Source organism: Scyliorhinus torazame, chromosome 19 (genome assembly GCF_047496885.1).
Source record: "Scyliorhinus torazame isolate Kashiwa2021f chromosome 19, sScyTor2.1, whole genome shotgun sequence".
Lineage (NCBI taxonomy): Eukaryota > Metazoa > Chordata > Chondrichthyes > Carcharhiniformes > Scyliorhinidae > Scyliorhinus > Scyliorhinus torazame.
This window is the reverse complement of record NC_092725.1, coordinates 115,953,093-115,977,751: the sequence shown is the minus strand read 5'-3', so window position 1 is coordinate 115,977,751 and position 24,659 is coordinate 115,953,093. Positions and strand designations below refer to the sequence as shown.

Below are 24,659 nucleotides of genomic sequence, written 5' to 3'. Positions count from 1 at the left end.
GCAATGCTTGAGCGGAGTCGGGGAGAGGGCAGGCTGGCGCTGCCAAAGTTTAGTAGCTATTGCTGGGCGGCGATTATAGCCATGATCAGGAAATGGGCGGTGGGGGAAGGGTCGGCATGGGAGCGTATGGAGGCGGCTTCATGCAAGGGCACTAGTCTGGGGGCGTTGGTAACTGCGCCTCTGCAGTTCCCGCCGGCACGGTACTCCACCAGCCCCATGGTGGTGGCGGACCTGAGAGTCTGGGGGCAATGGAAGAGATATGTTGCAGCAGAGAGAGCATCGGTCTGGTCCCCAATCTGTAATAATCACCAGTTTGCCCCAGGAAGTATGGATGGGGAGTTCCAGGTATGGCAGGGATTGAGAGGATGGGGGATATGTTTATAGAGGGGAGCTTTCTGAGTATGACGGTGCTGGAGGAGAAGTTTGGGTTGGCATGGGGAAACAAATTCAGGTATCTGCAGGTGCGGGACTTCCTACGTAAACAGGTGTCAACCTTCCCACTCCTACCGCTAAGGGGGATTCACGACAGGGTAGTTTCCAGAGGGTGGGTAGAAGAAGGGAGCGTCTCTGACATTTACAAGGAATTTATGGGGTCAGAGGAGACGCAGACCGAGGAGCTGAAACGCAAGTGGGAGGAGGAGCTGGGAGGAGAGATCGAGGATGGTCTATGGGCGGACGCGTTGAGTAGAGTCAACATGTCCACAACATGTTCCAGGCTCAGCCTGATTCAATTCAAGGTCATTCATCGGGCTGACATGACAGTGGCCCAGATGAGCAGATTCTTTGGGGTGGAGGACAGGTATGCAAAATGTGCGGGAGGATCAGCGAACCATGTCCACATGTTCTGGACAGGTCCGATGCTTAGGGGATTTTGGCAGGGGTTTGCAGATCTCATGTCCATGATGTTAAAAACAAGGGTGGCGCTGAGTCCAGATGTGGCGATTTCCAGGGTGACGGAAGACCCGGGAATCGAGGAGGAGAAAGAGGCATCCGTTCTGGCCTTTGCTTCCCTGGTAGCCCGGAGACGGATACTATTAGCTTGGAGGGACTCAAAGCCCCCGAAGTCGGAGACCTGGCTATCGGACATCGCTAGATTTCTCTGTTTAGAGAAAATCAAGTTAGCCTTGAGAGGGTCACTGTTAGGGTTTGCCCGGAGGTGGCAAACCGTTCGTCGACTTCTTCGCGGACAATTAATCGTCAGCAGAAGGGGGGGGGGGGGGGGTTAGTTTAGCTTAGAGTAGGGCGTTAATAAAGGTGGGACCTGTAAAGGAGGATGATGGCTTTTGCACTGTGTATAGTTTCATGTACAATGTTTATTTTGTTGTTATAATACCAAAAATACCTCAATAAAATGTTTATTAAAAAAAAAGAAATATGGATTCACAGGTGCTCATGGGTTCAGGTATCTCCAGGTGCGCAGCTTGGGTCAAGAAGTACTTTTCAGCCTTTCCGATGAAGCAGCCTTCTACCTTTCTTGAGAGGATCTTAACCTGCTCTGGTTCGGAGGTGGCCAGCATGTCGGGTATATACCAACGGATGATGGGGGAGGAGACGGGCTCTGTTGAGGTTGTAACGGCAAAGTGGACGGAGAAGCTGGGTCTGCTCTTGGAGGAGGAGGTTTGGAGTGAGGTGTTGGGGAGGGTGAACTCAACCTCATCTTTTGCGAGGCTGAGTCTCGTACAGCTGAAGGTGAGGTTCCGAGCACACCTTATGAAGTCTAGAATGAGTCGATTTTTTGAAGGGGTGGATGATAGATGCAATTGGTACGTGGGAGGTCTGGCACATCAAGTGCACATGTTCTGGTCAAGCTCAAAGCTGGCAGACATCTGGAGGCCCTTTTTTGAGACCACGTCATTAATCCTGAACATTGGATTGGGCCTTGCCCATTGGGGGCGATTTGTGGGGTTTTGGTTGTGACAGAACTCCAGATGGGGGCGGGGACAGTCATCCTGAACTTGGCCTGGCTGGTGGAGCTGTTCCATAAAGAATTTACCCCTTTTTTTCGTAGATTTAAGAGGTGGAGTTTGAAGTTATTTTTGGGTTAAGACATGAAACAGAAAGAGGTTAAAAGCGTTTAACGTTGGGCGGCACTACTGCCTCACGGCACTTCGACCCCAGTCCTGGGTCAGTCCGTGTGGAGTTTGCACATTCTTCCCGTTTCTGCGTGGGCCTCACCCCCACAACCCAAAAAGACGTGCAGGGTAGGTGAATTGGCCGCGCAAAATTGCCCCTTAATGGGGGGGGGGGGGGGGGAGGTTAGAAATTGGACACTCTAAATTTTTTAAAAGCGTTGAAGAACTTTCTGAGGAGAGGTCATCGACCTGAAAAGTTAGCCCTCTTCTCCAAACGTTCCCATCATCCGCTGTCTTTTAATTTTTCTCTGAACACAGAGGGTATTATGCCAGCATTGGAATTTGTGAGGAGCAGTCAGTCCCGCTAACTGGACCCGCACCTCTCTCGCTGACACCCACAGCCAGTCCCGGGGGCAAAGCTGACGTGCCATCTCTGGAAACAAAGGCGGTTTGTATGCGGGGGTCTGGCGGGAGGAGGGAGGGAGAGGGGGCGGGGGAGAGAGAGGCTCGGGTTTGTTATTGGCTGACAACCTTCTGCAGCCCCATCTATGGCCACTTGTGCTGTCAGTCAGACGGGAGGACAGCTGGTTGGTGAAATGTGGCGCCGCCGCCTGTCTTTTAAAGAAAATAAAAGCCCATCAGTAACGTGAGATGCTGTTTGCTGGAGGCACTGCAGGAGAATAGCCAGGTAAGGAATGTTAGCCCCCCCCCCCTTCCCCAGTCACCCCAATGTGCTAATCTAGTCCTTTAAAAGAAATACTTTAAAGCGACATTTCTCCCGCAGCACTGGAGTTTGACAAGCTTACCACAACAACTTGTCTTTACCACAGCAACTTGTCTTTCTGCTCCTCCAGACATCCCGCTGGAAGATGTTCCGCAGCATAAAGCTTCTGTGGATCTGGGCAATCCTCCCCGACCTGATCGCGCTGAAACTTCAATACCACAGCACCCAAGAACTGGAAGGGTTTTTACACGCCATCAACAGAAAGTACCCCTCAATCACCCACCTTTACTACATTGGGGGATCGGTGGCTGGTGGGTATCTCAGCTGCTCGGTTTGAATGAATGTGGTTCTTGTGTGAAACCTGCCTCTGCTGTGCCATGTGCAGGATTTTCGGTTCTTCGGGGCGGAAAGAAACTGTCTTCTTTACAAATTGCCCAATCTTACGAAATACTGAATTAATGCACTCCCTTTAAAAGCTGCTTGCGAATATTCTTTTATTTAACGACACCCGCTGATTTGTATGCAGGGTCAATCTTTATATCACATTTCGAGAATGTTCTTTGTGAACCGCAGACTAGAAATCGGTGCTTGCAAAAAAGGTTGCTCCCATTTATCTATAAGATTGCAATTCAACACACCAGAAGCTTCTCATTTGTAAGATGTCATAAATCGAATTTGTTGCGAATGTCCAATTCGTGGTTCCTGTGCGTTTAGTTTTAAGAATGAAAGTTTTGACTGTGGGGAATGGGGGCGCCCGATTGGCAGCCCTGGCATGGATGCAATTCAAACGAGCTTGAAGTTTATTACACTTAAGACAACATAACCTCTTAAAAGGTTGGGGTCAACCGCCAGAAAGGTAAGATCATTAACTGGCAGGTGGGCTAACTTAGCTAAAGAACTGGAGACTGCAGTTATTCCAGGAAAATATATATTATTCATGTGGTTTCCCAGAATAAAGGAAAACATTGGGAATTTAAAAAGCAGTTCCTTTGTATTTCTAGCAGGAAACAGGCCATGTGTGTCACATTGCCACAGAGATTGGAGGATCTTGGAGATTCTTCTCTTGAGCTTATTTCCATGAATTGAGTTCGGGCAGAGGTAGCAGGCAGGACTGGTTAATGTTTGGGAAACAGTGAAGAAACTGCCAGCTTTGGGTCTTATGCCGTTTTTAGCTCCTTGGAAGTCGAGAGTTAAAGCCAGACCTACACCTGAAGTAGAATAAATGCTAGATCTAGCGTCCATGGTGCAGCCTGTTGAGTATTCAGTATAAGACCAATTGGAAAGGGGAAAAATGACTAAATGATTTATATAACTGGAAGCTATATCCTCAATGCTCAACACTTAAAAGAGCTCCAGCAGGTTTATAGAAGTAATTTACTACTGTAGTTGAAAATTATTGGGAAAATTATATATGTGTCTCAAAAAGGATAAGAGATAGAGTAAGTTTTAAATATGTACGAGACCAATGCAAAGTGACAAAAGCTCAATAATGGTAAATCAATCAACTTGGCCAGGTTGAACCATTGGCACCTAAAGATCAATGAAATGGTCTTCGGTAAATCAATAGACTGATATTTCTCTACAAAGCAGTGTCCAAGCGATGAGCCGGAGACTAATATGCAGCCCTAACAATCCCAATGAGTCAATGATGCTCGGCAGTTCTATATTTCAGTTATGCTTCTATCTCTTGTTGCGGATCTGTCCTTTTGGATTTTGTGGGCCTGAATACTTGGACAGACTGTTAGGGCTGGAGCCTTTATTGGTCAGTAAATCACAATCCTAATATACATTAATAATAATCTTTATTGTCACAAGTAGGCTTACATTAACATTGCCAAGAAGTTACCGTGAAAAGCCCCTACACATACATTTCTGCTGGTTTGGTCAAAGCCTATTTGTTTTAGGGGCGGCACGTGGCACAGTGGTTAGCACTGGGACTTGTGGCGCTGAGGATCCGGGTTCGAATCCCGGCCCTGGGCCACTGTCCGTGTGGAGTTTACACATTCTCCCTGTGTCTGCGTGGGTTTCACCCCCACAACCCAAAAAGATGTGCAGGTTAGGTGGATTGGCCACACTAAAATTGCCCCTTAATTGAAAAAACAAATAATTGGGTACTCTTCATTTATAAAAAGAAAAGCCTTTTTGTTTTGAGGAATTTAGTGTGAGTACATTAAATCTTTGGATATGGACTTGCTGATCAGAAAATATATCCCAACGGACAATTGACCAGTTTGTCAACAGGATAAGGGGTTGAGGAAGCAAAGAGGTAATTTGAATTTAGACCAGGGTTTTTGAAACTGAGGAGCGCGATCTGTGGGTGTCCCAAGGATTGCGAGGCAATCAGTCACAGCATTCCCGATTGTGGGAGAAACGCTCAACGGCTGTGAATGGCTTTTAAATTGAGAATGGCGGCTGCGACTGGCTCTTAAAATGGAACAACACAGTTTTCGGGCCAGAAGCTGCGTCTATGCTTTTGTCGTCAAACCGCGGAGGAGAGACTCCTCCATTTTCTAGCTGTGAGCAAGCAAGGCGACAGGAGTGTGAAGAAATGAAAATGGATCGTTTTAAACAGAACAAAAACTGAAATCGGGAACAAAGCAGTATAAAGATGAATACTTGAGGTATGGCTTTGTTAATTGTGCCAATGCAAATCAGGATGCAAAGCCCATGTGTTCCAAATGCAGGGGAAATACTGGCAAATGAGAGTTTAAAGCCCTCAAAACTTCATAGGCATTTGAAGACTAAGCATGGCGAGATCTATTGATTTTCTTCAAAGGATGCATTGAGAACTTAAATCATCAGCTGAAGTCCCGAGCAGAAATGTATTATTGAATGACTAAGCATGTGAAATTGTGACGACCAAGAAGGCTCATCTGTCGCATTAAAGGTAAGAGAAAATGGCACAGGTTGGGCGGTTGGTAAAAGTGGGTCCCGGAAAAAAAAAATTGAAGAACACTGATTTGGACGACGATTTTCATATGTTTGGCCGTACTAAAGAAGATTAGATTAAAAAACCCAAATTGATATGGGTGGGAGGGGCTGCATTGGGCGGGGGAAGAAATAGAAATTTCTTTTCTGACTGTTTTGGGACATCAAAACTAATTCTGTAGACCATTCTAACTCTAAATAATATTGTGCATACCTACCATTTGTCCAAAACTGACCTATGCTCAAGCCAGAATCTGGCCCAATGCTTGCTTCAAGGTGCCATCTGTCTTATTCATCACACTTGCATGATTGACTCAAAATAATTTGTGTTCTTTCCATTATTCTCACAGTAACTCCGAAAAACCTAGCTTCTATATGCACAAACTTAATGTACAACAGGGCTAATTGGTCAGAACCCAGTGGAAATAATTACTGATAACTTTTTTCCGAGGTTTTTTTGCAATTTATCTCCACCCTCCTGTTGTTTAGCCAACCCTCAGTCCAACAAATCAGTTTGTCATGTCTTCCATGATTCTTAACTTTCCTACTTGGAACAAGTAAACAACATCTGCTGGAACAGCTGTCACATCTGCCCTGTCACAAGACTGCTCCTATTCTCTTTACCTATTCCTTTTCCAGTAAACTTCAGAATGACACCAATAAATTAAGGTCTGTCATTATTAGGCTAATGTAATAATTGAAACTACCATTCGTTATCCTCCAATCCTTGGCCATTATTCCAGCGTTTATTAAAAACTCTGAAAACTATCAAAAGCATCATTTAGTATCTAAAGGATTCTAGGATGCAAATAGATCTCCACTTAGTGCAAGAGCTTTGGGGATATTTATTACTTCCAGTTTTTCCAGAGCATATTTCTAAGTTAGGTCTACATGTTATGGACTACTTTTTGTTTAGTTATCTTATGGTGAAAGTGGAGAAAAAAGATATATTTTCTATATCCTGATCGCCTGCAAACTTGATGCTTGTATTGCATTGTTTCCTATTCGTGCAGATTTTAATTGCAGCATGGTAAATTTTTAAAAAATTTATAGGGTCTGAGAAAATGTTTACTTTTACTTATTTCTTTACCACATTTGGGCACTGAAGGCTAGTGCCCTTGAGGAGGAGACGGTGAGCCCCCTTCTTGAACTGCTGCAGTCCATATTGTGTAGATAAACCCAGTGTTGTTAGGAAGGGAGATCCAGGATTTTGACCCAGTGACAATGAAGGAATGGCGATATATTTCCACTTCAGGATGGTGAGTGACATGGAGGGGAACTTGCAGGTGTGTGGTGTTCCCATGCATCTGCTGTCCTTGTCCTATTTAGATGGGGAAGGTCACGGGTTTGGAAAATGCTGTAAGGAGCCTGGGTGAGTTTCTGCAGTGCACCTTATAGATGGTACACACTGCTGCCACTGTGCATCAGTGGTGGAGGGAGTGAACATTTCAGAGGACCTATGGTGTGCCAATCAAGTGAGCTGCTTTGTCCTGGATGGCGTTGAGTTCCTTGAGTATAGTTGGATCTTTACTCATAACAACAATGTAAATATATAGGCACTGACACGGATGAGCATATGGGAGTGCAGTACTACTCAGTAGAGAAGATGTGTGAAGAATTCAGTTCAGTCCATAAGAGAGTCATTCAGGAGTAACAGCAGGGAAGAAGCTATTTTTGAACTTAGTGTGTGTTCTCAGACTTTTACATCTACTGGAAGAGGTTGGAAGAGAGAATAACCCTGGTGGGAGGGGTCTTTGATTATGCTGCCTGCTTTCCCAAGGCAGCGGGAGGTGTTGACAAAGTCATTGGATGGGAGACGGGTTCGCGTGATGGAGTGGGCTGAGTTCATGACTCTAGTTTCTTACGGCCTTGGGCTGAGCACTTGTCGTATCAGCTGTGAAGCAGACAGATAGGATGCTTTCTTTTTAAAAATAAATTTAGAGTACCCTATTCATTTTTCCCAATTAAGGGGCAATTTAGCGTGGCCAATCCACCTACCCTGCACATCTTTGGGTTGTGGGGGTGAAACACATGCAAACTCCACACGGACAGTGACCCAGAGCCGGGATTGAATTGCGCCACCGTGCTGCCCCAGCAGATAGGATGCTTTCTATGGTGCATCTCTAAAAATTGGTAAGAGTCAATGTGGACATGCCAAATTTCCTTAGTTTCCTGAGACAGTATAGGCACAATTGTGCACAATTCTGAGTTGCAGATGGTGGACAGGCTTTGGGAAATCATGAGGTGAGTTACCCCCGCAGAATTCCCAGCTTCTGACCTGCTCTTGTAGCCACAGTAGTTATATGGAGGAGTCCAGTTCAACTTCTAGTCAATGGCAACCCCCAGGATGTTGGTAAACTCGCGATATGCATATAATTTTCAAACCGATCAGCTTTGCTTTGACGCACTGAATTTTCAGGGAGTCCGGAAGGCAGAACAGAGGCAGGAGAGTTCCTGAAAATACAGGTGCTGAGTGGAATCTCAATTTCAAGATGCTGATTCCAGTGCCACAACTAGTAATCAGGACGGCGAGGGCAAGGACCAGAATACCTTGCTCACCTCATTTGAGGCCGATTTAAATCAGTTTAAAAAGGTTATTAAAGAGTTTGTCAAGTTTTGTTGTGGAGGATTGGATCATGAGGAGCCCCTGCAGCCACAACCATTAATTAAATATAACAGTTATCCTACATGCTGGTCCTGTTCAATTATTAGAAAAACCTGAAGGAAAGTAAAAGTTTGGGAAGTAATATACTGGGGTGTTGGACATCTGAAATAAAAACAGTAAATGCTGCAAATACACAGCAGGTCGGGCAGCATCAGTTGGAAACAAGTGATATTGTGCTAATTTTTCTAATGCCAAATGATTCCTGTTTTGACCCAACTGTTCTGGCTCAATGCCGATATTTTATTTAACTATATTCCACTGAGGAGATCCTGTGGTACAGTGGGTAGCATCCCTGTCTCTCAGCCAGAAGCTCTGGGTTCAAGTCCCACCCTAGGACCTGTTGGCCAAGGAAGCTGCATCCATAACGCGGCCAAACAGGTTGAGTGTGTCAACCTGCAATTCCTTGCAAACATGCCTGGCGATAAGAGGGGAGAGACTCATGTTTTTTTTTCCTTTAAAAAAAATAAATTTAGAGTACCCAATTCATTTTTTCCAGTTCTGGGGCAATTTAGCGTGGCAAATCCACCTACCCTGCACATCTTTTGGGTTGGGGGGGGGGGGGTGAAACCCACGCAAACACGGGGAGAATGTGCAAACACCACACGGACAGTGACCCAGACCCAGAATCGTACCTGGGACCTTGGTGCCGTGAGGCAGCTGTGCTAACCACTGCACCACTGTGCTGCCCTAAGAATGGGAGAGACTCCTGGTCAGCAACACTTGATGTGGAGTGGCACCCCTCAAGCTATACACCCCTGGCAATAGACTAGTGATCTGTTCTGAGAATTACTAGCTATGGAAAGTCTGCCTTGGTGCACCACTAGATGTGGGAATTGGAGCTTGGAATATTGTACACATCTACAATCAAAAGTAAACATGCCTTCTTTTTGGCCGATCTACAAGTTGTTAGTGAACGTTCAAAATAATCAAAAAATAATTGATTATTTTTTGTGAAACTTGTACAGAATTTAGTTTGAATAATTTAACCAAGTGTGACGCAAGAGCATTTTATCTTTACTATTGACTGATTAATTAGAACAGGCGCGATTGAATTTCTGGAACAGGCAGTTCTGCTTCTTGGTGTGTTTCTGTTTTAAATATAACCAACAAAACTTTGTAGATTTATTATGGCAAATGATTGTGGCAAAAAAGTCAGTTGCAAATTTCTGTAAGGCATCTCGTATTTGCACTTTAACTTTTTGTATTCTAGTTGTGTAAAAGATAGGTCCATGGTTTTTAAATTTACTGAGTTAATGACCTGGGTGCTGGTAGGTGGTCCTAAGCCCTGAATCTTTCTCTTGATTGCCTCCCATGTGGGGAAATGTGCACATATTCAGGTGAAGACAGATGATAGCACTCAATGCTAAATTGACTTTTGGAACTGTCCAAATCCAGCCATGATGAATAAAGTGGGGGATAGATGACCAAAGGTCATTAACCTAACAATTGAATCAGATTGCTACTCCAGTCGTGATTTCTTACCTTTCAATTCAGGTGCCCCTACCCCACCCAACCTTCCGCCTCAGGTGACGTGCAGCGAAGGCTGTAGAGTTGAAGCTAATTAAACCACATTGCATTCCTATGGTATTAGCTGCCACAACCAGGTAAGTTTAAAAGTCCAGGCAATGGAGAACATTAAGTGCAAACAGTAAGTGGGTAGCATTGGGTGCCTTGAAGCTCAGAAGTTATGGACCATTAACTTGCTTTCTTTCTCCACAGATACTAGCTGGCCTGCTGACTATTTCCACCATTTCCATTTTTTTAATTTCAGATTTCCAACTTTGCTTTTATCAACGTGGGTTATAGTTTGCGGGAGAAAAATCAGCCAGGGCTCATATTCTGACCGGGCCTGGGAGAGAGGGTTTCACGCCGTGCCTACCACTGGGGCTCAGGCAGCACAGCCCACTCTCCCGAGTGGCCACTTCATGTCTCAATCTGCTCTCTCCTCACAGATGAGCACACAGTGAGTGCTCCCCTCTGGGACAAAGTTCTGTTGTTGGAGAACGAGCCCGAATCTGCACAGCCCTCTGTTTTGACCACCAAAGTGCATTCTTGCTAATGTTGTCCAACCTTGGCTGTGCTCTCACCTTCCCACGCCAACGCACTGAAGGAAGACAGGAGTCAAGGTAGCAGTGAGACAGCAGGGCCCTGCGGAACAACAGTTATACAGAACTTCTGAGCACCCTCAAATAGAAAGGATATCAAAGTAATAGGAAAAGGGGCATTTGTGGGTTTGTTGGGATATTGAGGAGGCAGATTTAGTAAGAAGTCTTACAACACCAGGTTAAAGTCCAACAGGTTTGTTTGTAATCGCTAGCTTTCGGAGCGCAGCTCCTTCATCAGGTGAAGGGGTGTTTGTGGTGTGAACCTGGTGTGCATGTGGTGTTTTTTTAATTAATTGATGGGATGTGGCCAGCATTTGTTGCCCATCCCTAATTGCTCTTGAATTTCAGAGTTAAAAGTCAACGGTGTGTAGGGATAGTGTGGGCGTGTGTGGAGTATGCACGTGGGAGGGTGTGGGCCACACCCACGCTCTTCCTCCTTCCCAAAATTCCTGTCCACACACTGGGCCAGGTGAAGAAGAAAACCCAGACTGAAAGGCAGCCGGCATCTGATCCCCACTTTCATATGAATTCTGCCAAGATCAGCTCCGAGTGTGCGCCACCAATGGTGACTGCAACGTCTGTGTTAGTTAAGCCCAGGTTCCCCTCCCCTTACCATAGAATTTACAGTGCAGAAGGAGGCCATTCGGCCCATCGAGTCTGCACCGGCTCTTGGAAAGAGCACCCTACCCAAGGTCAACACCTCCACCCTATCTCCATAACCCAGTAACCCCACCCAATACTAAGGGCACTTTTGGACACTAAGGGCAATTTATCATGGTCAATCCACCTAACCTGCACATCTTTGGACTGTGGGAGGAAACCGGAGCACCCGGGAGGAAACTCACGCACACACGGGGAGGATGTGCAGACTCCACACAGACAGTGATCCAAGCCAGAATTGAACCTGGGACCCTGGAGCTGTGAAGCAATTGTGCTATCCACAATGCTACCGTGCTGCCATTCCGTGGTGATCAGGACTAGGGGGCTTGTCTCTCTCTCTCTCTCTCTCTCTTCTTAACATGAAATGCATGTTTAATGTTATGCCAAGCCAGACCTCAGGCAGCTGCTGAAGAGGAAGGAGAGTCTGATTACTTTTTGGGAGGGCTGGCGGCAAAAGGGAATATTTTTGCTCCAATAAAATGTGAAATGTTGGAAATCCTCAGTGTGTCATTTCTATTAATTACTATTTTCTAATTAACAACTTATTGCTTTGACATTGATTTTATTTTTTGTTCAGCAAGTCCTGTTTTCTTCATACCTGAACTTTTGTTTATGTTAATTATGCCAAACGTCAGATCTCAGGAAGCTGCTCCTGAGTTTGTTGCTGAAAGGGAAATGAGAGGCCCCCAAGAAGTGCGATTTCCATTTGAAGGGCAGCACGGTGGCACAGTGGTTCGCACTGCTGCCTCACAGCGCCAGCGACCCGGGTTCAATTCTGACCGTGGGTCACTGTCCGTGTGGGGTTTGCATGTTTTCCCCGTGTGTGCGTGGGCTTCCTCCGGGTGCTCCGGTTTCCTCACACAGTCCAAAGATGTGTAGGTTAGGTGTATTGGTCATGCTAAATTGCCTCTTAGTGTCCAAAAGGGTTACAAGTTGGGGTTACAGGGATAGGGCGGGGAGTGGGCCTGAGTCGGGTGCTCCTTCAGAGGCTTGGTGTGGTTAGTTTCAATTTAAAATGAGAATTCTGTTAACAAAGTGCATGTGTGTGGATATAAATAGAACATTACTGCTGATGAATTGTTTGGCGCAAATTTACTGGAGGGCCTTTCCATTTTTAAACTTTGAAGTGAAGCCAGGAATCATGTACCAATAAAATATCTCACTGTTCGATCAAAGTATTCTACACAGGATTGTTGTTCGTCGTGCTTGAGGTTCAAGCATTTTGGATGTTGCTGCCTGGATATTGCATGGGGCCAAGTTTGTAATTGCATGACAAAGTTTTGCTTGTAAAGTGTCGATGGACTTTGTAAATAGATACATAAGGTGGGATTTTCCAGCTATTCCTGCTTGTGGGATTTTCTGGTCTGCCAATGGCAATCCTCTGTCGCAGGTTCCCCATTGGCGGAGGGTGCGAATATCAGGAGACTCCCATTGACAGCAGGGGGATCAGAAGAATCCGCAGCCTGCCAGTGTCAGGCCACCTCTGCAAAACATGTCGCAAGGGTGCAGAGAAGTCTGCCTATAGAATACAAAAGCCAACAAGTTTAGCTAAACCTGTATGAAACCGTTTGATCCACTGTGCTTGGTTCCTAATTCTGGGCATCTGAAGGATGTGATGGGGAGGGCATAACGGATGGGGGAGTGAGGCAGTTGTGGGGGGCGGTGAGTACAGAAATAAAGGGCCCAGACCAGGAGAAGCACCTGGGGCCCATGATTTCTCTAGCTGGTAGAAGTGCACATGTACTGATGTCAGTAAGGAGGGAGAGGATCAGGCAAATCAGTAGTGCTCTGTGGCTGAATAGCTGGAGAATAATCATGGTCATGCCTCACCTGGGAATACTGGTCAGTTGGTTGAGAGCACTGGTGGGGTGACTAGTGCCTGCAGAAGCATACCCTAACTATGGGTGAGCATTTTCAAAAGGAGGATGGGAACTGTGAAAAATATTCTTGGCGTTTTTGAAGAAAATAAATTAAGAAGCTGAATGCCAAGTTTCTTTTCCTCCCTCTCCTTCCAGAATATTATAAAAATAGACATTCCTGAAAAACTGAATAAATTAAGCTGTGCTGCCCAAAAATGGGCATATGCTGGCTTTACTATAGATGCATACCCAATTTATTAATGGGTTAGCAAAAACAGCAACAAGCAGTTATACAGCACAGTTAACGTTAAAAGGATGCTTTATTGGGAGAAGGGGTGAAAAGGAGGAAAAAGCATTAAGGGGATAAAAAATTGCTGTAATTTGTTTTCTCTTTAAAGAATGCGTCTTAATGGACAAAGGATTTGCATTTCCAACTTTCTACTCAATAAAGACTTTTTTTTGTGCTCCTGATTTAGGTATTAAGCTCTGGGTTCTGGCAATTGGAAAATATCCAAAAGTACACACTGTAGGGATTCCAGATGTGAAGTACATTGCTAACATCCATGGCGATGAGGTAATTTTTTTTTCTTCATGTGCTCCATACTGTCCAATATACTTTACATCAGTGCTTCACTGGGCATAATCAAATACCAAGAAAGCAATTTAGAAAAGATTTTCAAAACCCTTTGGAAAAAGTCACACCTGGTTAATGAGAGGTAAGTTCATTTTTAACATAATAAATCATACCCACTCCTGACCAACCTCCCTGGCCCTGAAAACGTACTTTATATTTGTATAATTTCAAGTGGTTTTTATTATAATAATACCATAGTTTTTAATTATTTTCAAAGTTTGAGATTTCAGCTTCTCATGTGCATGTCCCGATCATTATTTTGACAGTTAAAATTTGTAAAAAGTGAAGGGTAATTGGTGCATTTTACCACCTGGTTTCTGTCTGTACGAATTTGTCAATGTGATTGGTTCTTTATCTTGCTTGATGACACTGTTGCTGGACATCACATAATCCCTCTGCCTTGCTCCTAAATTCAAAATGATGCCAGTAAAGTGGACAGCCATGCCACGGGGATTGCTAGATCTCTGTGGGAAGCTTTCTTTGAGGCCAATGGCTATTACTGTCCCCTCTAACTGTACAATCCAGATTAATGCTTTTAATAATTGTCGCTCCCAGTAGGTTGACCAAATTTTATTTCTTTAAATATTTCTTTATTTTCCTCCTTTTTCACATTTTCTCCCAAATTTACACCCACCAACAATAAACAATAATCAGTAACAAATATGTCAATCCCCATATCCATAACAACGATCCCATCCTCCCACCAAACACCAAACAGTAGCCCGCATGTTCACAGAAACAAGTAACAAAAAGGAATCAGAAATCACCCATAGTCACCATCAACACACACCACCCCCCTCCCCCCAACCCTCCCACCCAACTAATGTTCAATGTTATCAGTTCTTGAAAGTGCATGATGAATAATGCCCATGAATTATTGAACCCCTCCATCCTTCCCCTCAGTTCAAACTTAACCTTCTCAAGAGTCAAGAATTCCAACAAGTCCCCTCGCCACGCCAGAACACAGGGTGGAGAGGTTGCTCTCCAACCCATCAGGATCCGCCTTCGGGCAATCAACGAGGCGAAGGCTACAACATCTGCCTCCGCACCTGTTTCCAACCCTGGCTAGTCCGACACCCCGAATATGGCCACCTGGGGGCCCGGGTCCAGTTTCACGTGCACCACTTTAGAAATGACCCTAAAACCCTCCTTCCAGTAATCCTCTAGCTTTGGACAGGACCAAAACATATGAACTTGATTAGGCCCCCCCCCCCCCGCGCAACGTTCACACACATCTTCTACTCCTTCAAAGAATCGGCTCAATCTCGCCCTCGTGAGGTGTGCTCTGTATACCACCTTCAGCTGAATCAGCCCCAATCTCGCGCACGAGGTGGAGGCATTCACTCCCCAGAGCACCTCACACCAGAACCCCTCCTCCATATCCTCTCCCAACTCTTCCTCCCACTTTGCTTTGATCCCTTCCAGCGGTGCCTTCTCCTCCTCCAAAATAGCTCTGTAGACCGCTGACACTACCCCCTTCTCCAGTCCCCCTTTCGTCAGCACCTCCTCCAGCAATGTGGAGGTCGGCTCCTCCGGGAAGTTCTGTATCTCCTTTCTACCAAAATCTCGAACCTGCATGTATCTAAACATTTCTCCCTGCTCCAGCCCATACTTCGCTTCCAGCTATTTCAATCCTGAAAACCGACCCCTAAGAAACAAATCCTTCAGTGCCTTAATCCCCTTCTCGTCCCATTTCCGAAAATTTCCATCCCACCTCCCTGGCTCAAATCTGTGGTTCACCTGAATCGGCATTTCGACCAAATTTTATTTCTTTGTGTTCTATTCTTTAAAGCATTCATGTTGCAGCCTGACATACACTATATTCACCAGCTAACAAGTGATGGAAAAAATAGCGAAGTAAATAGTCAAATAATTAATTGGAAGCATTTACTGGGCCCAATGTGAATGGAAGTTATTTGTTGCCACATACTCTCTCACTTTAGGAAACAGTTTAGTTAGCCAGTTTTCTGTGTTTGGCCTAGATTTAATCATGAAAAAAATACACGTGGACTAAATTACTACTGAAAATTCCAGTTAATTGTTTTCATTGGACCATCCGGAAAGCTGCATCAAAGAATTTCTGTAGATTTATGATGCAAGATTCTATCACGGAAGCCAGATAAGCATTAAGAGTTTGTATTCCAGCTTGTTTTTTTCTCATTTGAAATTTTACATTGGCTTGGATCGTCTGGTGGAAATAACAGTGGGGCCAACAGCAAGCACCATTATTAATATGGAAATTGGAGAGCAGCATTCATTAAACGCACATATTCAATTAAATATGGAAATCCGGAAACTGCTATCAGTGATGCTCTGCTACTCCAGAAAATAAGCAATCCCATGAAGTTGCTGTACTTAATTGATGTGACGCCCCACGTCAGTGGCACGCAAAACTAGCATTCACATTCATTTAAATGTGATTAGCAGGTTTGACCCACTATGCTCCAGGCTTCCGTGATGCTCTGTCCCTCTCACGTGGGCGCGGATCACTACAGGTATTCACAAGTGGGGACTGGGCGCCATGGCTGCTGAGGGGGAGAGAATGAAAAATGTTAAAAACTGTGCTACTTGCTGGGGAGGGTGGGTGGGGGTGGGGGGTGGTGACCTGGCTCAGGCTGCTATTGCTGCAGTATTTCTTTTAAATGCAGCCATTTGGTACAAGTTACAGGTCCCTGGCTGCTCCCTCTGCTGACTGGTCAATGTGTCCTGTAAATTTTCACAACCTCAAGTCATTTGAGAGCCCGTCCAGGCCACCCCTCTGGAAATCCTCAGACCCCAATGACTCATGAATGGGATGGGTGTAGCCTAACTCAATCAGTCGCCCGCCAGATGCTGCCATTCCCCAGTGCACTCATCAGTCGCGCAGCCTCACTGCGGAGAAGCAGGGGAATAGCAGAGCTCATCCCAAACAAAGACATATGCATCGTGACCTTTATCACCCTCCCTGGCTACATTGCCCCTCTCAGGGTAACACCATGAGCTAGCCAACTCCACAGCTGTCTCCAAGCCCTGCCTGCCCACCGCTGCCCATCCATCCTGCCCCGGACAGCTTGTCACAACCTGTGTGCCACACCCAGGACCCACATGACACTGCACCTATGCTCCCAGCAGACACACACTTCCCTCACTCACCACCACCACCCATGCTCCCCCCCCCCCCCCCCCCCACACCACCACCACCATTCTGTAGGACCTGCCCACACACAGGCATGGAAGCACGGAGGCCATTGATGGTGCACTGATCCTCCACTGCATAACTAGGTGCCACACTGAGTGTGGGATAACACATGGTGCACCCAATGAGGACACCCACAGTAGGCCCCACTGGGGAGACAGGACAGGGACCACAGAGCCTATCACTGACGGGGGCTGCAGCTGCCACCGGTAGCCCAGTTGACAGCGACGGGTGGTGAGGATAGCGCAGCCCCACCTCTAGCCTATGTGCTGCACCTGTGTCAACTTACCTGGTGTCTAACTTCCTTATTTTAAGTGGTCTACCGCTCCTTCCAAGTGTGACCCCAGATAGTATCTCAGATTCTGCTGCGTATCTCGCTGTCTGACCTGAGATGACTTTGCCGGCTGTCCTCTGGAGGGCCTGGACCTAGATGGGCCCAGCTGACTTTTGGTAATCACAGATGACGAGCTGCTACTCCATTGGACAGAGGTAAGGCCGGAGTGAGCTCCACTGTCACCTGACGCTGCCAGTCCTGGAAGCCCACTCTCATCTCAACCATGGAGCACAGAGACTGGGCCACGTCCTTCAGTGAGTGAGGCATGTCCCTCTGTGACTGGCCCAGGTCAGTCAGCACACGTCCAATGCTCACAATGCCCTCAGCCATGACCCTTTTGTGACTTGTGACTGGGCCAAGTTTGGGAATGGCGTAGCAATGGGCCTGGTACATGGCTGCCTGTGACTGAACTCCCCTGTCCTGAGCCTCAGCCGTCGACCGCACATTAGTGGGCAGCATGTAGCATAGTGGTTAGCACAGCTGCTTCACAACTCCAGTATCCCAGGTTCGATTCCCGGCTTGGGTCACTGTCTTTGTGGAGTCTGCACGTTCTCCCTGTGTCTGCGTGGGTTTTCTCCGGGTGCTCCTGTTTCCTCTCACTGTCCAAAGATGTGCGGGTTAGGTGGATTGGCCATGCTAAATAGCCCTTAGTGTCCAAAAAGGTTAAGTGGGGGTTACGGGGATAGGGTAGATACGTGGCCTTGAGTAGGGTGCTCTTTATAAGGGCCGTTGCAGACTCCTGCACTGTAAATTATATGATTGTGCCCCAAGCCTTGGATGTCTTGACCCATGTCTGTGACTTTTTGACCCAAGGCTTCCACTGCGGATGCCATCCATACCATGTTGGCCTGGGTGCCACACATTATTGCCACAATCTCCTGCATCTGAATGCGGTTGGACACCTTCAACTGCACCTGCAGATGCTAGAATGTTGCTGACACCTTTCGTGCAGATCCTGACCCTGTGCCTGCATCTCGCCGGGATCATACTTTCTAAAAGCCCTCTTACTGTCCGCTACCCCGGGAGTCCCTACCTCCATTCTGCAGCATGTGGGGCGTGTGTATCAGAAGGTGACTCCAACTTCGGGTGGTGGTGTTCCCATGCGCCTCTTCACTAAAATGCTCTACCGAGGTGATAATCGCTGCAATGGTGAAGGGTGCAGGTGAATGCAGTGGTACCCAGACTGATTCTCCAGGGTGTGCTGGGGAGTGGCTGGGGGGCGATGGGCTGCCCTGGTCTGTTGGTGATACTGCAAGACAAAAGACCAGGCAAATGGTGAGATCTTGGGAAGGAGTGGTCTGAGGGAGAGTGGCGACTCACTTGCTGTGGGGGACATCATTTTGCATTAGGGGCTCACTTGGATGTCGCATGCCGACCTCCGCCTTGGAGATAGTCCTATCCTGCACCTGCCCGGATTATGCCATTGCCCTCTGCTCAGCAGGGGTGAGAGCCCGGAGGTCCGGGACTCCCCCTCCGGTCTTCTTCTGCTCCCTTCTATTATGGCTTATATGGGACATATAAAGGGCATGGTGAGACGCATGGAGGTGAATTACATTGGGAGTCTGTAGCTGGTGGCAAGGCACCTGGCCAAAGAGAACAATACAGGTGTTGGGGATTGATGCAGGGTCGGATGTGGGGGTGATGCAGTCCCACTCTATGGGAGTGGGTGGGGTGATGTGCTGAGTGAGGGACAAAGTGATGCCAGGGGAACAGAGATGGTGGCTCTTCCGAGCTGTCCTAAGGAGATCATTCATCTTCCTGCGGCACTGTACGTCAGTCCGCCTGCTGAGGCTCACTGCACTGAGCGCCTCGGCCACCTCCGCCCAGGCCTGGTAAATGACCACAGGCGGTAGCCTGCTGCCCACCCTGGGCAAGTGGGTGTCCTGCCTCTCCTCCACCGCATCCAACATTCCCACGAGCTCTACATCAGCGAAGCGTGGTGCTGCTCTTCATGGAGCCATCATCCTGGGTGGAATGAGTTTGTGGGGCGTGAAGTAGGCAGCTCCAGCTTGCCAAGCTCTTCAGCACCAATTTTGTCCCCTGTGAACCTGGGAATGGGAATTGCTCTATAGATTCACGTGGACAGTTTAAAAAAAATGAATTTAGAGTACCTAATTATTTTTTTTTCCAATTGAGGGGCAATTTGGCGTGGCCAATCCACCTAACCTGCACAGCAGACATGGAGAGAATGTGCAAACTCTACACGGACAGTGACCCAGGGCCGGGATTCGAACCCGGGTCCTCAACGCCGCAGTCCCAATGCTAACCACTGCACCACATGCTGCCCCAAGTGTGTTGGCTCATTAGCATGTTCAGAATTGCTCCGGAAATAGCGCCCCCACCAGGAAGCGAACCGCATGCAATTCAGTCCAGACGTCAACACTTAGGCGCGATCTATCGCATTGCTCCACTAATTCGGCACTCAAACTGATGCCGCAAGATCCACTTTCTGGGAACCATCCGGCGTGCCTTGTGAAATCTAATGCAATCTTGAGACGTTCAGATCTGAATATTGCACATTGTGGGTGGGATCAGTATTTTTCAAATCTGCATATCTAATATGCACACCCTTGATCTTCTGAGGTGTTGAGATCTAACCCAGGCGAGTGCCGTTCAGTCCTGGTCCCCACAAATGGTTCCCCACTTGGGGGGTCTCCCAGCAGTTCAGAAGCCACCAGGTGCTTGCCCTCTGGCCAGGGTGGCATCCTGGCACTGCTGGTATCACCTAGGTACTGCCAGTCTGGCTCCTGGGAACGGGTACCCTGGCAGTGCCAACTTGATACCAGCCTGGTACTACCAAGGTTCCCAGGTGGTGTTGCCAGGAGCACTGCCAGGTTGACAGTACCAAGGTGCCAGGCTGGCATTTTTCCCGTGGCAGGGATGGGGCCCAGGATTCGCTGCGCTTGTGATGTGCGGTGCAGGGGATCCGGGGACCCCATTACAAGTGAATTGAGCTCCGGAGGGGTTTGAGGTACGCATCAGGGGGTCGAGAGATGGGGGCGTGCAAAGCTCCTTCCTCAATGCAGGAGGCAGGACTAAGTGCGGCCTCGGTGGGGCAGGCCCCGAATTGAAAATAGAGTCCCAATAGATAGCATGGTGTTTCTCGGTGCTGCAAGCACCGGGAAAAACACAGCTAAACGTGTTAGTCAGGGGACTCCTAGTTGCTTGCCCTGTTCACAGGTCTCAAAGACTCTGTATTGAAAATTTATAAGCGTGAAGATTTTAAATATTGGACTCTTTTAAAAGAAAAGTTTTTAAATTTCCATTTCATTTTGTCTCTCTCTTTTGCTTTTAATACTCTATTTGATATTGAATTAACTGTTCTGACGAACACTTTTTGGCTCAAACACTGGGCTACCTGTTAACGTTTGTTCAAACTGGTTGGTTAAAGCCATACGTCATTGCTTGCCCTGTTCAAATTGGTCTCAAAGAGAAATTTACAGGAACCTTTCGTACAATAGTTTATGGGAAGTGTAAATGCAATGAATAGCTAACTATTAGCTTGCTGCTAATTGCAAAATCTAATCCAATGCAAATTTAAAATGGAAGTCTTGTTCGCTGACTTCTGAAAATACATCTCCTGTTCTGTGTGGGGAATAGACAGGGCAATAATCTGTCTGGAGGCACATGGGTTTCAGGAGTTTGTATCATTCCTTTTTTTACAAATTTTAAATTTGTTTCTCTTGACAACAGCAGCACTAGTCACATCTGTAAGCAGTCCAAACATCTTGCATTCAGGATTATACTGGTACTGCCCAGTTATATTAGTTGAAATGCTGGTGCCCTCATGCCAGAGAATGTGGATTTTTAAAAAAACAACAGCTACATGTGTAACCAATCGAAGCTGGTCGGCACTTATCGATTCATTCTCATTAATGAATGAGTTGTTAGCAGAAAATGGAAAATCAAATGTCGATTTGTTCTTTCAAAGTCATGATTCACAAACCACCATTTGTCACAAAACAGCCAAACTGTTCAAATTATTTCTGATCATTTTCGCCCTTTACTCAAGTGAAAATTTGTAAATATTATTTATAAATATATAAATAAATCACCAAACGTAGCTCATACAATTGGTTAGTTGATATAAATAGCTGCAAGAATTTTTCCTAGTCCCAGACTACTGTTTCTTCCGAGTGTTACTTTTCTTCGTACTGATTCAGTACTGAATGAGCTCTAGTGTCTGTGCATCACAGCCAATAATATTCAAAGGTAGAGCCTTGCCTTCAAGGTTACAAAACCTGCTTCTAGTTTTGTGCATGTAAACTCTTGTTTATTCATGGGATACAGTCATTGCTACCAAGGTGGCACTTATTGCCCGTCCTGAATTGCCCTTGAGAAAGTGGTGGAGGGCCGTCTTCTGGAACTGCTGCAGTCCCTGTGCTGAACGTACACCAACACTGTTGCTCGGGAGAGTGTTCCGGAATTTTGACCACCCCAGTGTTTGAGTTGAAGGGGAACTTGGGTGTGATGGTGTTCCCATGGGCATGTTGCTCTTGTCCTTATAGGTGGGAAAGGATGTGGGCTTGGAAAGTGCTGTTGAAGTCTGGGCAAAGAAAATCAACTGTTTCAGAACTTGCATTTTGCTGTGGAAGAGAACATGTTAACAAACACATTTTCTGGATTTCATACATTTCAAAATCATCCTGGCATGAAGGAATTCCATTTCATGCCATAATGAATTAGAGGATTGTATAATGAATGGATGATTTGTCGAGATTGACAAACCATTATAAACAAAGACATAGTTGGCATATTCTCATCCAAGTCACACACACCAACCTGACTTTGAGCTCTATTACTGTTCGTTCATTTCTTTACAGAATATGACTTTTATAAAAAGGGTGCTTCAATTTAAGTTTGTATGACATTTAAAAAGAGTTGCCATTTTACTTGTGCCTCTCCACACCCCTTTCCTCCTCACAACCTACCTCTAAGGATTTGATGAACTTCTCCCACCCCAGTCTCCAACAGTTTGCCTTGTTGCCCATTTTACTCATACTTCTGTGAAGAGCCTTGAAAAACGTTTCCACCTTTCTGAATGTGCTATATGAATGGCAACTGTTTTGGGAATTATTGCAGATGGTATACTTAATTTTCACTCTTTATAAATGTTTTGATGGCTCTAATATCAATGAAGGAGGAAGCACAAAGCCAATGGCCGCGATCTAACAGAAAGGATTTCTATCATTTCTGGCGCGTTTGGCTGGGAGTTTCTCCTCTGCTCTGTCAGTGTGTTCCCCATCCCTATCTAGCCACACGTAGTCACTAATTTGGACCACGGGGAGTTTCCCTCCGGGTTAGCCCACACAATTATTTTCATCAACTGGGGAGCTGAACTGGCTGGCCAGGCCGGCTCCTCCAAGATCGTGCCGCCATTTTAAAGGGTGTCCTGATTTTTAAGTGATCGTGAGGTTCCCCCACCAACGGGCAATGTCACCCCCAACATGCATGGGTAATATCCCACACTCCCCAAGTGAAGACATCCTGCTATGGGGTAACTGAGGGCCCCTCCTTTGAACCCTCAACCTTCCAGAGGCTCCTTCATACCCCCCTTCACACACCCCCACCCATGATAGCCCCTTCACTCCTTCAGTCATGAGCATGGCCACCCTCAGGCCTCAGCCCTTGGCAGTGCTACCAAGGCACCATGGCCAGGTGGCAGTGCCAAGGTACCATCTTGGTTGTGCCAAGATGTCTAGTGCCAGGGGAAGAGTCAGGGTGCCACCCTGCAATGTCCCTGACCACCCAGGTGGTCTCCAATGGCTTGGGAGAACCCCCCCCCCCCCCCAAGTTGCTGTGACGTCTGGTCCAAGTTTGTGTGGACCAGTGTTAATCAGTGGCCCGCGTGACCACTCACTGGGGAGTCAGTTAGATCACGGGAGGACATTAGATCTGGACTCCATCTCGCTAAGCCGAACAGAGTGAAGATAAAATTAAGGGCTTTAATGACGGTGGCAGACGTCATGTCGGGGCATGGGATGGCGAAGGGAAACCGGGAGTATTCATCGATCACACTGAGGAAATATGTGTGTCAATCGGAGGAGGAGAGGGGGCCTTTGAAATCCACGCTGAGGCGTTCAAAGGGGCGGGAGTCCTTCACCAGGTGCGCGCGTTCCGACCGGTAGAAGTGCGGCTTTGTCCTTACTTCCTCAATGGAGTAGGACAAATTTTGTGCCTTAATGAAATGGTACAACCGAGTGACCCCTGGGTGACAAAGGCTGTCGTGCAGGGTCCGGAGTCGGTCTACTTGTGCGCTGGCACTTGTATCTCGGGTTAGGGCGTCTGGGGGCTCGTTGAGTTTGCCAGGGCGATACTTAATCTCATAATTAAAGGTGGGGAGCTCGATTCTCCACCGCAAGATTTTATCATTTTTGATCTTGCTCCGCTGTGTGTTGTTGAACATGTTGAACCGTTGGTCAGTGAGGAGAGGGAATCTTCTGCTGGCCAGGTAATGCCTCCAATGTCGCACAGCCTCAATGATAGCCTGGGCCTCTTTTTCAACGGATGAGTGCCGAATTTCGGAGGCATGGAGGGTGCGGGAAAAGAATGCCACCGGCCTGCCTGCCTGGTTGAGGGTGGCGGCAAGAGCGACGTCCGATGCGTCGCTTTTTACTTGGAAAGGAAGTGTTTCGTCTACAGCGTGCATTCCAGCTTTGGCAATATCAGCTCTGATCCGGGCGAAAGCCTGTTGGGCCTCGGCCGTCAGGGGGAAATGAGTGGACTGTATGAGTGGGCGGGCCTTGTCCGTATAGTTTGGGACCCACTGCGCATAATATGAGAAGAACCCCAGGCAGCGTTTGAGGTCCTTGGGGCAGTGGGGGAGGGGGAGCTCCATGAGGGGGCGCATGCGGTCGGGATCGGGCCCCAGAACTCCGTTCTGGACCACGTACCCAAGGATGGCTAAGCGGTTTGTGCGGAACACACACTTCTCCTTGTTATATGTGAGGTTGAGGAGAGTGGCGGTGCGGAGAAATTTAGCGAGGTTGGCGTCGTAGTCCGGCTGATTATGGCCGCAGATGGTCACATTGTCTAGGTACGGAAACGTGGCCCGCAAGCCGTACCGGTCGACCATTCGGTCCATCTCCCTTTGGAAGACCGAAACCCCATTGGTGACTCTGAATGGGACCCTAAGGAAGTGATATAGCCGGCCGTCTGCCTCGAAGGCGGTGTATGGCCGGTCCGATTTACGGATGGGGAGCTGGTGGCAAGCGGATTTCAGGTCCACCGTTGAGAAGACCCGGTACTGTGCAATCTGGTTAACCATGTCAGATATGCGTGGGAGGGGGTACGCTTCGAGCTGCGTGTACCTGTTGATGGTCTGGCTGTAGTCCACGACCATTCGTTTTTTTCCCCCAAACTTAACCACTACCACTTGAGCTCTCCAGGGGCTGTTGCTGGCCTCGATTACACCCTCCCGAAGCAACCGCTGGACCTCGGACCTGAAGAAGGCCTTATCCTGGGTGCTGTGCCGTCTGCAATCTGGAGTTAGATTGGCAAAGA

General features: G+C 47.2%; 1 protein-coding gene and 1 long non-coding RNA gene across 4 annotated transcripts in view; one reads left to right on the top strand and one right to left on the bottom strand.

Annotated features, from left to right (window-relative positions):
* The first annotated feature begins 2,633 nt into the window (after positions 1–2,633).
* The window catches only part of LOC140396445 (carboxypeptidase M-like), an 88,555-nt gene continuing 66,529 nt past the window's right edge, over positions 2,634–24,659 (top strand). The window contains exons 1-3 of one of the 2 annotated variants that reach the window (XM_072485081.1): positions 2,634–2,760; positions 2,927–3,107; positions 13,490–13,587. In XM_072485081.1, the coding sequence (XP_072341182.1) occupies positions 2,942–3,107; positions 13,490–13,587 (264 nt within the window). In that variant the 5' untranslated portion in view covers positions 2,634–2,760; positions 2,927–2,941. The remainder of the gene's footprint in view (positions 2,761–2,926; positions 3,108–13,489; positions 13,588–24,659) is intronic. The other variant, XM_072485079.1, reaches the window with a different exon arrangement.
* LOC140396446 (uncharacterized) overlaps positions 21,010–24,659 on the bottom strand; it is a 94,230-nt gene continuing 90,580 nt past the window's right edge. For both annotated transcript variants that reach the window (XR_011936539.1, XR_011936540.1), the window contains exon 3: positions 21,010–21,702. This is a non-coding gene — a long non-coding RNA (uncharacterized lncRNA). The remainder of the gene's footprint in view (positions 21,703–24,659) is intronic.